Raw genomic sequence first — 12,458 nt, 5'->3', positions numbered from 1 at the left:
AGTCTAGTAGAGCCTAGTTTCAATAGTAAACTAGGCCTTGCTCAAAGCCCTGCAGTGGCTCCCCATCTCACTCAGAGTAAAAGCCAAGGCCCCACACTATTGCCCCCCTTGCATCCTCTGCTCCAGCCACACTGGCCCTTATGTGTCTACAATACTCCTCCCCAGGATCCCTCAACACAGCTCCCTGGCTTTCTTCAGGCTTCTACTGAAATATTACCCTATCTATAATAGGACGACAGAGGATGAGATGGTTGGATGACATCACCGACTCAATGGACATGAGTTTGAGTAAACTCCGGGAGTTGGCGATGGACCAGGGAGGCCTGGCATGCTGCAGTCCATGGGGTCACAAAGAGTTGGACATGACTGAGCAACTGAACTGAACTGAGAGTAGAACAGAGGTCTTCTGGGCCCACTCTTAAAAGCAACTATTCCTATCCACAACTCTGTGTCCCTCCCACACATACTTTAATTTTCTCCATAGCACTATGACCTTCAGACACACTGATTATTTACTGAGTGTCCCTCCCCTAGTGTAAGCCTCATTCATAGTGGAAGAACAATAGCAAAAAACTGCCACCTTAATGAGGGCTGATGAAGGATGTGCCTGGCATCCCCAGTGTCTTGGTCCATTTAGACTGCTGTAACAAAACACCATAGTCTGGGTGTTTATTTCTCAGAGATTTATTTATCTGAGTTTATTTCTCAGAGATTTATTTCTCTGAGATTTATTTCTCTGAGTAAGAACAGAAGCCGTTTGTACTGCTGCTCCCCCAGGGCGGGGAATGGTCCCTGCTATATAGTACACACTGAGCATTTTTGGAATGAATGATTCCTGAGTGCCCTAAATGAATGAATGAAGTGGTGGATGGTGAGTCCTGTAGGAGGCAGAAAAGGGAGGGATGACCCTGGAGTGGTTAAGTTTCAGCAAAGATAAAGAGTATTTATTTCTCTGAACTTCAGGGGCAGTCCAGAGACAAGAAACAAGAAACAGAGTTAAGCTTAAGGACTGAAAGTGATGGAAGCAAAAGAGTTGAAGCTGGGTTTGACTGCAAAAAAAAAAAAAAATCATAAGGGGATATGCAGTCAGGGAGGGGAGAGCAGCAGAAGGATTTAAGGACTTTGGTAAAGAGGAATGTTTGCTACATCTCCCTTTCCCAAGGCTGTCTCTGCTGGTTGCATGGCAATCAAGAGAGAGCAGTCCATGTAAAACATTGAGGGGAAAGAAAGGTTCGTCTAGTCAAGGCTGTGGTTGGGGAAACAGTGGAAACAGTGTCAGACTTTTTTGGGGGGGCTCCAAAATCACTGCAGATGTTGATTGCAGGCATGAAATTAAAAGATGGTTACTCCTTGGGAGGAAAGTTATGACCAACCTAGATAGCATATTCAAAAGCAGAGATATTACTTTGCCAACAGAGGTCCGTCTAGTCAAGGCTATGGTTTTCCCAGTGGTCATGTATGGATGTGAGAGTTGGACTGTGAAGAAGGCTGAGCGCCGAAGAAATGATGCTTTTGAACTGTGGTGCTGGAGAATACTCTTTTCAAGTCCCTTGGACTGCAAGGAGATCCAACCAGTCCATCCTAAAGGAGACCAGTCCTGGGTGTTCATTGGAAGGACTGATGCTGAAGCTGAAGCTCCAATGCTTTGGCCACCTCATGCGAACAGCTGACTCATTGGAAAAGACTCTGATGCTGGGAGGTATTGGGGGCAGGAGGAGAAGGGGACGACAGAGGTTTAGATGGCTGGGTGGCATCACTGACTCGATGCACATGAGTTTGGGTGAACTCTGGGAGTTGGTGATGGACAGGGAGGCCTGGCGTGCTGCAATTCATGGGGTTGCAAAGAGTTGGACACGACTGAGCGACTGAACTGAACTGAACTGAACTGAAACGTGCTCTCAGAAAAATTTTCTGAAAGGAGCTTGTGGGAAAGGAGAGGGTTCTGACATTTAGAAAGATGCTCCTCATAGCTAATTACTATGATCTAAGTGTTTTTGTCATCCGCCTTCCCAAAGGTTATATATTGAAATTTTAAAACCCAGTGTGATGGTATTAGGAATTAGGGCCTTTGGGAGGTGCTTAGGTCATGATGGTGAAGCCCTCATGAATGAGATTAGTGCACTAATAAAAGAGATCCTCCAAAAGCTCCCTTGCTCCTTCCACTCTTCCTCTCTGAGGACACAGTGAAAAGACAGAGGTTTATAAGCCAGCCCGTGGGCCTTCACCAGGCACCAAATCTACCACCACCTGGATCTTGTACTTCCCAGTCTCTAGAACTGGGAGAAATAAATCTCTGAGAAATAAACACCCAGACTATGGTGTTTTGTTACAGCAGTCTAAATGGACCAAGACACTGGGGATGCCAGGCACATCCTTCATCAGCCCTCATTAAGGCTGCAGTTTTTCGCTGTTGTTCTTCCACTATGAATGAGAACAATGCAAAAGCATCCAAAGACCCTAAACTTTCTTCCTGAACAGAGAACTGTCTTATAGCACATTTGAAGTATTCCGTATACAAATAAGTTTGCACTGGGCAAAAATTCACTCACTTGACTTTCTCAAAGTGGCTGTATTCATGGCAGTCTTCAGAGAGAAAATGGCAAATAGAAAGAGAAACAAAATTCCAAATGATGACAACAGAGAATATTCCACAGGAAAAAATATTTTTTAAAAAAATCTACTTACATCGGAAACACGTAAAACATTATTTCACAGATACTAGAAGTAATATTTTTTCCTAAACAAAACTATATGGTCTTATATGGAAGCAACCTAAATGTCCATCAACAGATGAATGGAAAAATAAGATGTGGTACATATATACAAGGGAATATGCAGTTCAGTTCAGTTGCTCAGTCGTGTCCGACTCTTCTCGACCCCATGAATCGCAGCATGCCACCCCATGAATCGCAGCATGCCAGGCCTCCCTGTCCATCAACAACTCCCAGAGTTCACTGAGACTCACGTCCATCGAGTCAGTGATGCCATCCAGCCATCTCATCCTCTGTCATCCCCTTCTCCTCCTGCCCCAATCCCTCCCAGCATCAGAGTCTTTTCCAATGAGTCAACTCTTCGCATGAGGTGGCCAAAGTACTGGAGTTTCAGCTTTAGCATCATTCCTTCCAAAGAAATCCCAGGACTGATCTCCTTTAGAATGGACTGGTTGGATCTTCTTGCAGTCCATGGGATATTACTCAGCCATAAAAATGAATAAAATAATGCCATTTGCACCAACATGGATGGATCTAGAGATTGTTATACTGAGGGACTTAAGTGAGACACAGGAAGACAATTATCATATGATATTGCTTATATGTTTGAAATCTGAAAAAAAGGGTACAAATGAACTTATTTACAAAATAGTAACAGACTCATAGGGCTTCCCTCACGGCTCAGTGGTAAAGAACATACGTGCCAATGCAGGAGACATCAGTTCAATTCCTGGATTGGTAAGAGCCCTTGGAGAAGGAAATGGCAACCCGCTCCAGTATTCTTGCCTGGGAAATCCCATGGACAAAGGACCCTGGAGGTTTACAGTCCCTGGAGTTGCAAAAGAGTCAGACACGACTTAGCAACTAAACAGCAACAACAACAGACTCATAGACACAGAAAACAAACTTATGGTTACCAAAGGGGAAAGCTGAGGGGAAGGATAAATTAGGAAGTTGGGGTATTAATATATACACACAGCTGCTGCTGCTGCTGCTGCTGCTAAGTCGCTTCAGTCGTGTCCGACTCTGTGCAACCCCATGGACAGCAGCCCACCAGGCTCCCCCGTCCCTGGGATTCTCCAGGCAAGAACACTGGAGTGGGTTGCCATTTCCTTCTCCAATGCAGGAAAGTGAAAAGTGAAAGTGAAGTCGCTCAGCCCACCAGGCTCCTCCGTCCATGGGATTTTCCAAGCAAGAGTACTGGAGTCAGGTGCCATCGCCTTCTCCGATAGACCTCCATATTATTACAAGCTAGGCTGGTGCTCACTGCCAGGCCATGTAGTCCTCCTGTTGGATAGATTCTCGAAGAATAACAACCTCAAACAAGGGGCTACAAACTGGAATGTTGGTATCCCCTTAAAATTCTTCTGTTGAAACCTAATTTCCAATGTGATGGTACTTGGAGGTGGGGCCTTAGTGTAATGATTAGGTCATAAGGACAGAGCCCTCATGAATGGGATTAATGCCCTTAAAAAAGAGGCCCAGAGAGTTCCCTCTCTCCTTCTGGCATGTGAGTTCACTTCAGTTCAGTTGCTCAGTTGTGTCCGACTCTGTGATACCATGAACTGCAGCACGCCAGGCCTCCCTGTCCATCACCAACTCCCGGAGTTCACCCAAACCCATGTCCATTGAGTTGGTGATGCCATTCAACCATCTCATCCTCTGTCGTCCCCTTCTCCTCCTGCCCTCAATCTTTCCCAGCATCAGGAAATGAGCTCTTTTCAAAAGAGCTCTTTTCAAGTGACTCTTTTCAAATGAGTCAGCTCTTCACAGCAGGTGGCCAAAGTATTGGAGTTTCAGCTTCAGCATCAGTCCTTCCAATGAACACCCAGGACTGGTCTCCTTTAGGATGGACTGGTTGGATCTCCTTGCAGTCCAAGGGACTCGAAAAGAGTCTTCTCCAACACCACAGTTCAAAAGCATCAATCCTTCAGCACTCAGCCTTCATTATAGTCCAACTCTCACATCCATACATGGCTACTGGAAAACCATATCCTTGACTAGATGGACCTTTGCTGGCAAAGTAATGTCTCTTCTTTTCAATATGCTATCAAGGTTGGTCATAACTTTTCTTCCAAGGAGTAAGCGTCTTTTAATTTCATGGCTGCAATCACCATCTGCAGTGATTTTGGAGCCCCAAAAAATAAAGTCAGCCACTGTTTCCCCATCTATTTCCCATGAAGTGATGGGACCGGATGCCATGATTTTAGTTTTCTGAATGTTGAGCTTTAAGTCAACTTTTTTACTCTCCTCTTTCACCTTTATCAAGAGGCTCTTTAGTTCCTCTTCATTTTCTGCCATAAGGGTGGTGTCATCTGCGTATCTGAGGTTATTGATATTTCTCCCGGCAATCTTGATTCCAGCTTGGGCTTCCTCCAGCCCAGCGTTTTTCATGATATACTCTGCATATAAGTTAAATAAAGCAGGGTGACAATATACAGCCTTGACGTACTCCTTTTCCTAACCAGTCTGTTGTACCATGTCCAGTTCTAACTGTTGCTTCCTGACCTGCATACAGGTTTCTCAAGAGGCAGGTCAGGTGGTCTGGTATTCCCATCTCTTTCAGAATTTTCCACAGTTTATTGTGATCCACACAGTCAAAGGCTTTGGCATAGTCAATAAAGCAGAAATAGATGTTTTTCTGGAACTCTCTTGCTTTTCCATGATCCATCAGATGTTAGCTATTTGATCTCTGGCATGTGAGGACAGATACAAAAGACAGAGGTCTATGACCCAGGAAGTGGGCTCTCATACATGTGCATGCTAAGTCGCTTCAGTTGTGTCAGAGTCTGTGCAACCCCATGGACTGTAGCCCGCCAGGCTCCTCTGTCCATGGGATTTTCCAGGCAAGAATACTGGAGTGGGCTGCCATGCCCTCCTCCAGGGGATCTTCCCAACCCAGAGATCTAACCTACATTTTGTCTCCTGCATTACCACGAGCGCCACCTGGGAAGCCCAAGTAGACTCTCACCAGATACCAAATCTGCTACCCCTTTATCTTGGACTTCCCAACCTCCAGAACTGTGAGAAATAAATTTCTGTTGTTTACAAGCCACCCAGTTTATGATAATTTGTTAATGGCAGCCCAAACAAAGTAAGACACAGGCTTATGCTGTCACTATGACAAAATGAAACAAAACAAAGCCACTTTATAATTTTGTCTAAACATAGACAAAAATAAGGTCACTGTACCACCACAAAATACCCTATCACAGAATACTTTGTTTTTTCAATTGAAGTTTATTTGATTTATAATGTGTTTTAGTTTCAAGTGTATAGTTATATATATTCTTTTTCATATTCTTCTCCTTTATAGGTTAATGCAAAATATTGAGTATAGTTCCCTGTGCTATACAATAGGTCTTTGTTGCAGAATACTTCACTTTCTGACAATATCCACTTCAGAGTAAAAGCCCATTTCCTTAGACCTCTCGCAAATCATCTAACCAAATACAAAATCTTGTATTAGATTCATTCTGACACCCTCTTACTAAAACATCTTGCTGTAACAGTAATAAACCCAACTTATTTAACTATATATGTATTCCTGGTGGTCTTTGGCTGAAATGTCCTTACAGTTGTAGGCAGTCATTTCACAGTTATTGTCTTCACATACATCTTTCTTAGTCGCTCAGTGGTGTCTGACCCTCTGTGACCCCGTGGACTGTAGCCTGAAAGGCGCCTCTGTCCATGGGACTTCCCAGGCAAGAATACTGGAGTAGGTAGCCATTGTCTTCTCCAGGGCATCTTTCTGACCCAGGGGCTGAATCCAGGTCTCCTGTATTGCAGGCAGATTCTTTACCATTTGAGCCACCAGGGAAGCCACATACACCTTAGGGGTAAATATTATTATTCCCAATATACTCCCAGGGAAACCGAGGCTGAAAGATGTAAGGTTATTTAGCAAAGAACACAGAAGGGGATTCTAAGCCTAACCCTGATTACTTAATATAAGGGTCAGTCCAGACCCTTTTCACAACACCTAAATGTCCTCAGCCACATAGAGGCTCAGTTGGCTTCCTTTATTAGAGGTGAAGTTAAAAGGCAAAAACACAATCCCTCCCACCAGGAACCCTTGTCAGTCTTAACAGGCTTTTAAAAGGAAGTTGAACTGTATGGTAAAGTTATAACTTTCAGTCTGTGCAGTAGGTAAACAGATGTCCATTATATTATTCTGTACACTTTATATGTACAAAAATATTTTACACAAATTTTAGTAAGTATAAAACTGTTGCAGGAAGGGGGCCCCTTCCAGGGCCCAAAAGTGGGCTCTTGCCTAACACTCGGAAATGAATTGTCCAAGGAAACACACGTGCTGACAAAGCAAGAGATTTTATTGGGAAAGGGCAGCCGGGCAGAGAGCAGCAGGGAAAGGGAACCCAGGAGAAATGCTCTGCCAGTCTTGGGTTTTATGGTGATAGGATTCGTTTCTGGGTTGTCTTTAGCCAATCATTCTGACTCAGAATCCTTCCTGGTGGTGCACGCGTTGTTCAGCCAAGATGGATGCCAGTGAGGAGGATTCTGGGAGGTGGCTGGACACGTGGTGTCACGTTTTGACCTTTTCTGAACTCTCCTGGTTAGTGGTGGCGTATTAGTTCCATGTTCCTTACCAGGACCTCCTGTCATAAAACAACTCATGCAAATAGTTACTATGGTGCCTGGCCACAGTGGCCAGTTTCAGTCAGTGCTTCCCCTAACAAAACCAAGCAGGATCCTACGGGATTCTCCCAGGTACAAAAGCCCTTCCATGTGCCCTATTTCTTGTTTGTAGAAAAAGGCTTTAGTCTGCTAGGAGCCTCCCCAGAGTCACAAAAGCCTGGCTCAAGAATTAATGACTGAAAGGATATAGACATGTAGTGACAAAAATAGCAATTAGGCCTAGAGAACTGGTAACAATTTAAGCAGGAAATCACCCATAGGGCAGTCACAGAATCTTTAGTTCCACCCTGAAGGACATAGATAATGGTATCTGAGACACATTCCTGAGTTATTTTGCAGACACTATAACCACCACCAAAGGGGAAAAGCTAAATTGCATAATGACCAGACTGTAACCATGATATAAGCTGCTGCACCCTGAGCAGTACTACATCTATGGCTAGCATAATTCCAGGAACTGGCTTCAAGAAAATGGCAACAAACCATCCTGAAACTGAGAATTATTATGCTTAAAACAATCAAGACCAAACCACAGCATGACCAGTTTCAAGATGGTAGTCAAGAGCTGACTGTGCTGCTTTGCACAGCCCCTGTCTGCACATCCTTAAAGCTTTCCTCTAAAGTTCTTGCCCCCTGATCTGCTCATTGGGAAATGGTTTGGAGGACATTAGTTCACCACCTCCCCAGATTGCCAGCTTCCCAAGCAAAGCACCTTTCTTTTTCCACCAACCCTTGCTTATTGAGCACTAACTTTGGAGCAATGAGCAACCAAACCTGAGTTGGTTTCCAGCCCGGTGGTAAAACGTACAATGAGCTGAAAACAAAGCCACGGGAGATGCCTTGGTGGCCAAATGCCTCAGGCCTTGTCCACCCCCTGTATGGATGGAGAGAACAAGCATTAATCAGACCGCGGACTACAGCAAGGCACTCACCTCAGTGGCATCAAAAATCTCACTAATTGGGATAAACAATATTTAAGGTGTGCATGCTAAGTCGTTTCAGTCGTGTCCGACTCTTTGTGCCCTATATACTGTAGCCTACCAGGTTCCTCTGTCTATGGGATTCTCCAGACAAGAATACTGGAGAGGGTTGCCAAGACCTCCTTCAGGGGATCTTCCCCACCCAGGGATGGAAACTCTCTTATGTCTCTTGCATTGGCAGGAGGTTCTTTACCACTAGCACCATCTGAGAAGCCCACATTTAAGGCAGTCTTTTAAAAAAATCAAACCAGCAAACTACCATGGTGGACCGGTGCCAGCTTTTGTAAATAAAGTTTTATCATAAGCTCCAACAAGCACCTGTCCACTCCAAAACCAAACCCTGGCATCAGCAATACCAAGTGGCCTTATGGGTGTCCATCGCTAGTAGCCATTCCCCTTCCCCAGCTCCAAAAACTAGCTTCCCAATATTTTATAATAAATTAAAATGCTGCACTCAATATGCCAGCAAATTTGGAAAACTCAGCAGTGGCCACAGGACTGGAAAAGGTCAGTTTTCATTCCAATCCCAAAGAAAGCCAATGCCAAAGAATGCTCAAACTACCGCACAATTGCACTCATCTCACATGCTAGTAAAGTAATGCTCTAAATTCTCCAAGCCAGGCTTCAGCAATATGTGAACCATGAACTTCCTGATGTTCAAGCTGGTTTTAGAAAAGGAAGAGGAACCAGAGATCAAATTGCCAACATCCGCTGGATCATGGAAAAAGCAAGAGAGTAGCAGAAAAACACCTATTTCTGCTTTATTGACTATGCCAAAGCCTTTGACTGGGTGGATCACAATAAACTGTGCAGAAGCTTTTAAGTTTAATTAGGTCCCAAATTCTGAAAGAGATGGGAATACCAGACCACCTAATCTGCCTCTTGAGAAAATTGAGTGCAGGTCAGGAAGCAACAGTTAGAACTGGACATGGAACAACAGACTGGTTCCAAATAGGAAAAGGAGTTCGTCAAGACTGTATATTGTCACCCTGTTTATTTAACTTCTATGCAGAGTACATCATGAGAAACGCTGGACTGGAAGAAACACAAGCTGGAACCAAGATTGCTGGGAGAAATATCAATAACCTCAGATATCCAGATGACACCACCCTTATGGCAGAAAGTGAAGAGGAACTCAAAAGCCTCTTGATGAAAGTGAAAGAGGAGAGTGAAAAAGTTGGCTTAAAGCTCAACATTCAGAAAACGAAGATCATGGCATCCGGTCCCATCACTTCATGGGAAATAGATGGGGAAACAGTGGAAACAGAGTCAGACTTTATTTTTCTGGGCTCCAAAATCACTGCAGACGGTGACTGCAGCCATGAAATTAAAAGACACTTGCTCCTTGGAAGGAAAGTTATGACCAACCTAAATAGCATATTCAAAAGCAGAGACATTACTTTGCCAACAAAGGTTCGTCTAGTCAAGGCTATGGTTTTTCCAGTGGTCATGTATGGATGTGAGAGTTGGACTGTGAAGAAGGCTGAGCGCCCAAGAATTGATGCTTTTGAACTGTGGTGTTGGAGAAGACTCTTGAAAGTCCCTTGGACTGCAAAGAGATCCAACCAGTCCATTCTGAAGGAGATCAGCCCTGGGATTTCTTTGGAAGGAATGATGCTAAAGCTGAAACTCCAGTACTTTGGCCACCTCATGCGAAGAGTTGACTCCTTGGACAAGACTCTGATGTTGGGAGGGATTGGGGGCAAGAGGAGAAGGGGACGACAGAGGATGAGATGGCTGGATGGCATCACTGACTCGGTGGATGTGAGTCTGAGTGAACTCTGGGAGTTGGTGATGGACAGGGAGGCCTGGCGTGCTGCGATTCATGGGGTCGCAGAGTCGGACACGACTGAGCGACTGATCTGATCTGATCTGAAGTTCTACAAAAATATCGAATCGTGTTGTACACTAGAAATTAATACAATATTTTAAGTCAACTATACCTCCTTTTTTTTTTAATTAAAAAAAAATTTAAAGACTGGCTCCAAATAAGCTGAGAAATTAGAAAGGAGGATCAGTTAGCAGCAGGCCGTTAGAATTTCCCGCTGGAGTCCAGAACACAGATGCCAAAGGAATCTGCAGGGGTCCTGGCTACCGTCCCCGTCGGCCCCTCTCCTCCCAGCGCCAGTCCTCCCGGCTGAGGGGTCCTGCGACTTTAACCTCCAGGCTCGCAGGCCGAACTGCGGGCGGTTGCCCAGGGAGACGGACGCACAGAAGGCGGCGCGCCCCCGGGCCCTGGACCCGCCGGTGTCCTTTGTGCTAGCGGGGATCCTGCTTCCCGCCTGCCACGGCCAACATGCACTCGCAACGCAGCTTCGGAAAGCCCGAGAAGGAGCAGGGCCACGAGGAGGAGGAAGAGGAGCAGGAGGTGAACGTGGAGGAAGAGGAGGAGGAGGAAGAAGAGGAGGCGGTGGAGGAGGAAGAGGAGGAGGAAGAGGACCAGCAGGCGGTGGCGGAGCTGGAAAAGGAGCTGGAGGCCTTTGGGAGGTTCAGCGAGGAGTACTTTTCGAAGTTTTGGGACTTCGGAGATGCCAGTGAGGAAGGCTGGCCTCGCCCCCGCTTAGCCAGCGTCGTTAGCCCCAGCCTGAGCCCAACGCTGACGCTCAGGACGCCGAGCCTGTCGTGGTGGAGCCAGACGTCTGTGCCCAGCGACAGCGCCCCCTCCAGGATCTCTTCCCAAAAAAGTACCGCCCCCTCGCCCCTCGCCCCCGACGCCGAGCCCTTTCCTCTAAGGCTTCTCGATCCCTAGGGGAGAGCTGATACAACTCCTCTATAACCTTCGTCTACGGGGTGTCAGTTTCCAAATACACTCACCACTTCCCATACACCCGTATCTCAGTCCTTTCTCTCAAAGACCTTGAAATCTTGGCTGAGCGGCTGTGAAAGTTCATAGTTTAGAATGAAGGGGAAGCATCCTCCTAAAACAGGAAACAGACAGTACTGTACCGAGTGCTCGCTTTATAACTTGTACGAGTGCATTCAGTGATCGTGTCCTCTGTCTCATATTCATTCTGTCCTCCCGCCTCTCTCTCTCTCTCTCTCATACCACGAGGAAGAGGAAGGAGTAGTGCTTTAAGGATGTTCTGCTATTGAAACAGCCCTACCTCCCCTTACCCCCCCCCCCAAAAAATAAACAGCTCACATTTGTGCCTAAGTGTACTGAAACCACTCCAACCACTTGGAAGCAGAGCAGTTGCTTAGAGTAGATTTCGTCCATCCCCCAGTTTTGGTCTGGATCACTCTTTGCTGAGGCTAAGCGTGTTGAGGGCAGGAGGAGGGACTGTACTCGGCTTTATGGTATGTTTAACAGCATCCCTGTCTACATCTGACTCTGCTAGTTAGCCCCTACTAGGCTTTGTGACAATCAAAAATTGTCAAAATGTCTTTAGATATTGCTAAATGTTTCCTGGGGACAAAAGTGACCTTTTGAGAACCATTGATTCAAATGGAATGGCTAAATTGTTTCGTGTTTTATTCAACAGGTTTTCCTAAAATATTTCAGACATTTAGGAAAGACATGTCTGAAATGAATTTTGATAGGTAAGAAATTGTTTTCAGTTTTCATCTTATTATTTTTTGAAAATGATGTTTACTTTGGGGATGAACGTGTCAGGAAGGTAGAGTAAGATCATCCAGGGCATTTGCAACTAATATATATATATTTAAAATTTTAATCTACACTGTTAGACACTTTGGAGCGGATAGAGACAGGGTCCTTGCCCATCTCTGGCCTATTATTTACCTGTAGATTTCTGTACCCCTCTCTGTTCCCTCTTCCACTCACCAGAGTTAACATACTATTAACAGTTTGTTTTGTTTCCAGTAAAATTTAAATAGCAGATTTTCATTACTTGATTTATTAACATAGCTACTGACCTCCCATCATGAAAGCTGAGGAATGTAACTCACACCACTTCCCTCCTCTCCATTTTCAGTAGTTATATTATATTTAATTTTTCTAACCTTTAAGACTTTAGAGTATTTAAATCTCTACTTCTTGGTTTATCAATTTTAGTGACTATTAACTCTTTTAAAAAATTAACACCTTAATGAACTGCTACTTCCTTCTCTCCTCTTACCCTTTACTTTCCCAATAAACAACAAATTA

At 44.9% G+C, this 12,458-nt stretch overlaps 1 protein-coding gene across 1 annotated transcript in view; it reads left to right on the top strand.

The window, feature by feature from the left end:
* The first annotated feature begins 10,131 nt into the window (after nucleotides 1-10,131).
* Nucleotides 10,132-12,458, top strand: part of ERICH6 (glutamate rich 6) — a 46,303-nt gene continuing 43,976 nt past the window's right edge. The window contains exons 1-2 of the mRNA XM_086390332.1: nucleotides 10,132-11,034; nucleotides 11,833-11,890. Coding sequence (XP_086246458.1) covers nucleotides 10,647-11,034; nucleotides 11,833-11,890 — 446 coding nt within the window. The 5' untranslated portion in view covers nucleotides 10,132-10,646. The remainder of the gene's footprint in view (nucleotides 11,035-11,832; nucleotides 11,891-12,458) is intronic.

This window comes from Bos grunniens, chromosome 1, assembly GCF_055505025.1.
Source record: "Bos grunniens cultivar Pamir isolate PY7600 chromosome 1, Bosgru_T2T1.0, whole genome shotgun sequence".
Lineage (NCBI taxonomy): Eukaryota > Metazoa > Chordata > Mammalia > Artiodactyla > Bovidae > Bos > Bos grunniens.
The sequence above is the reverse complement of the archived record's forward strand: the minus strand, read 5'-3'. Positions and strand labels throughout refer to the sequence as shown.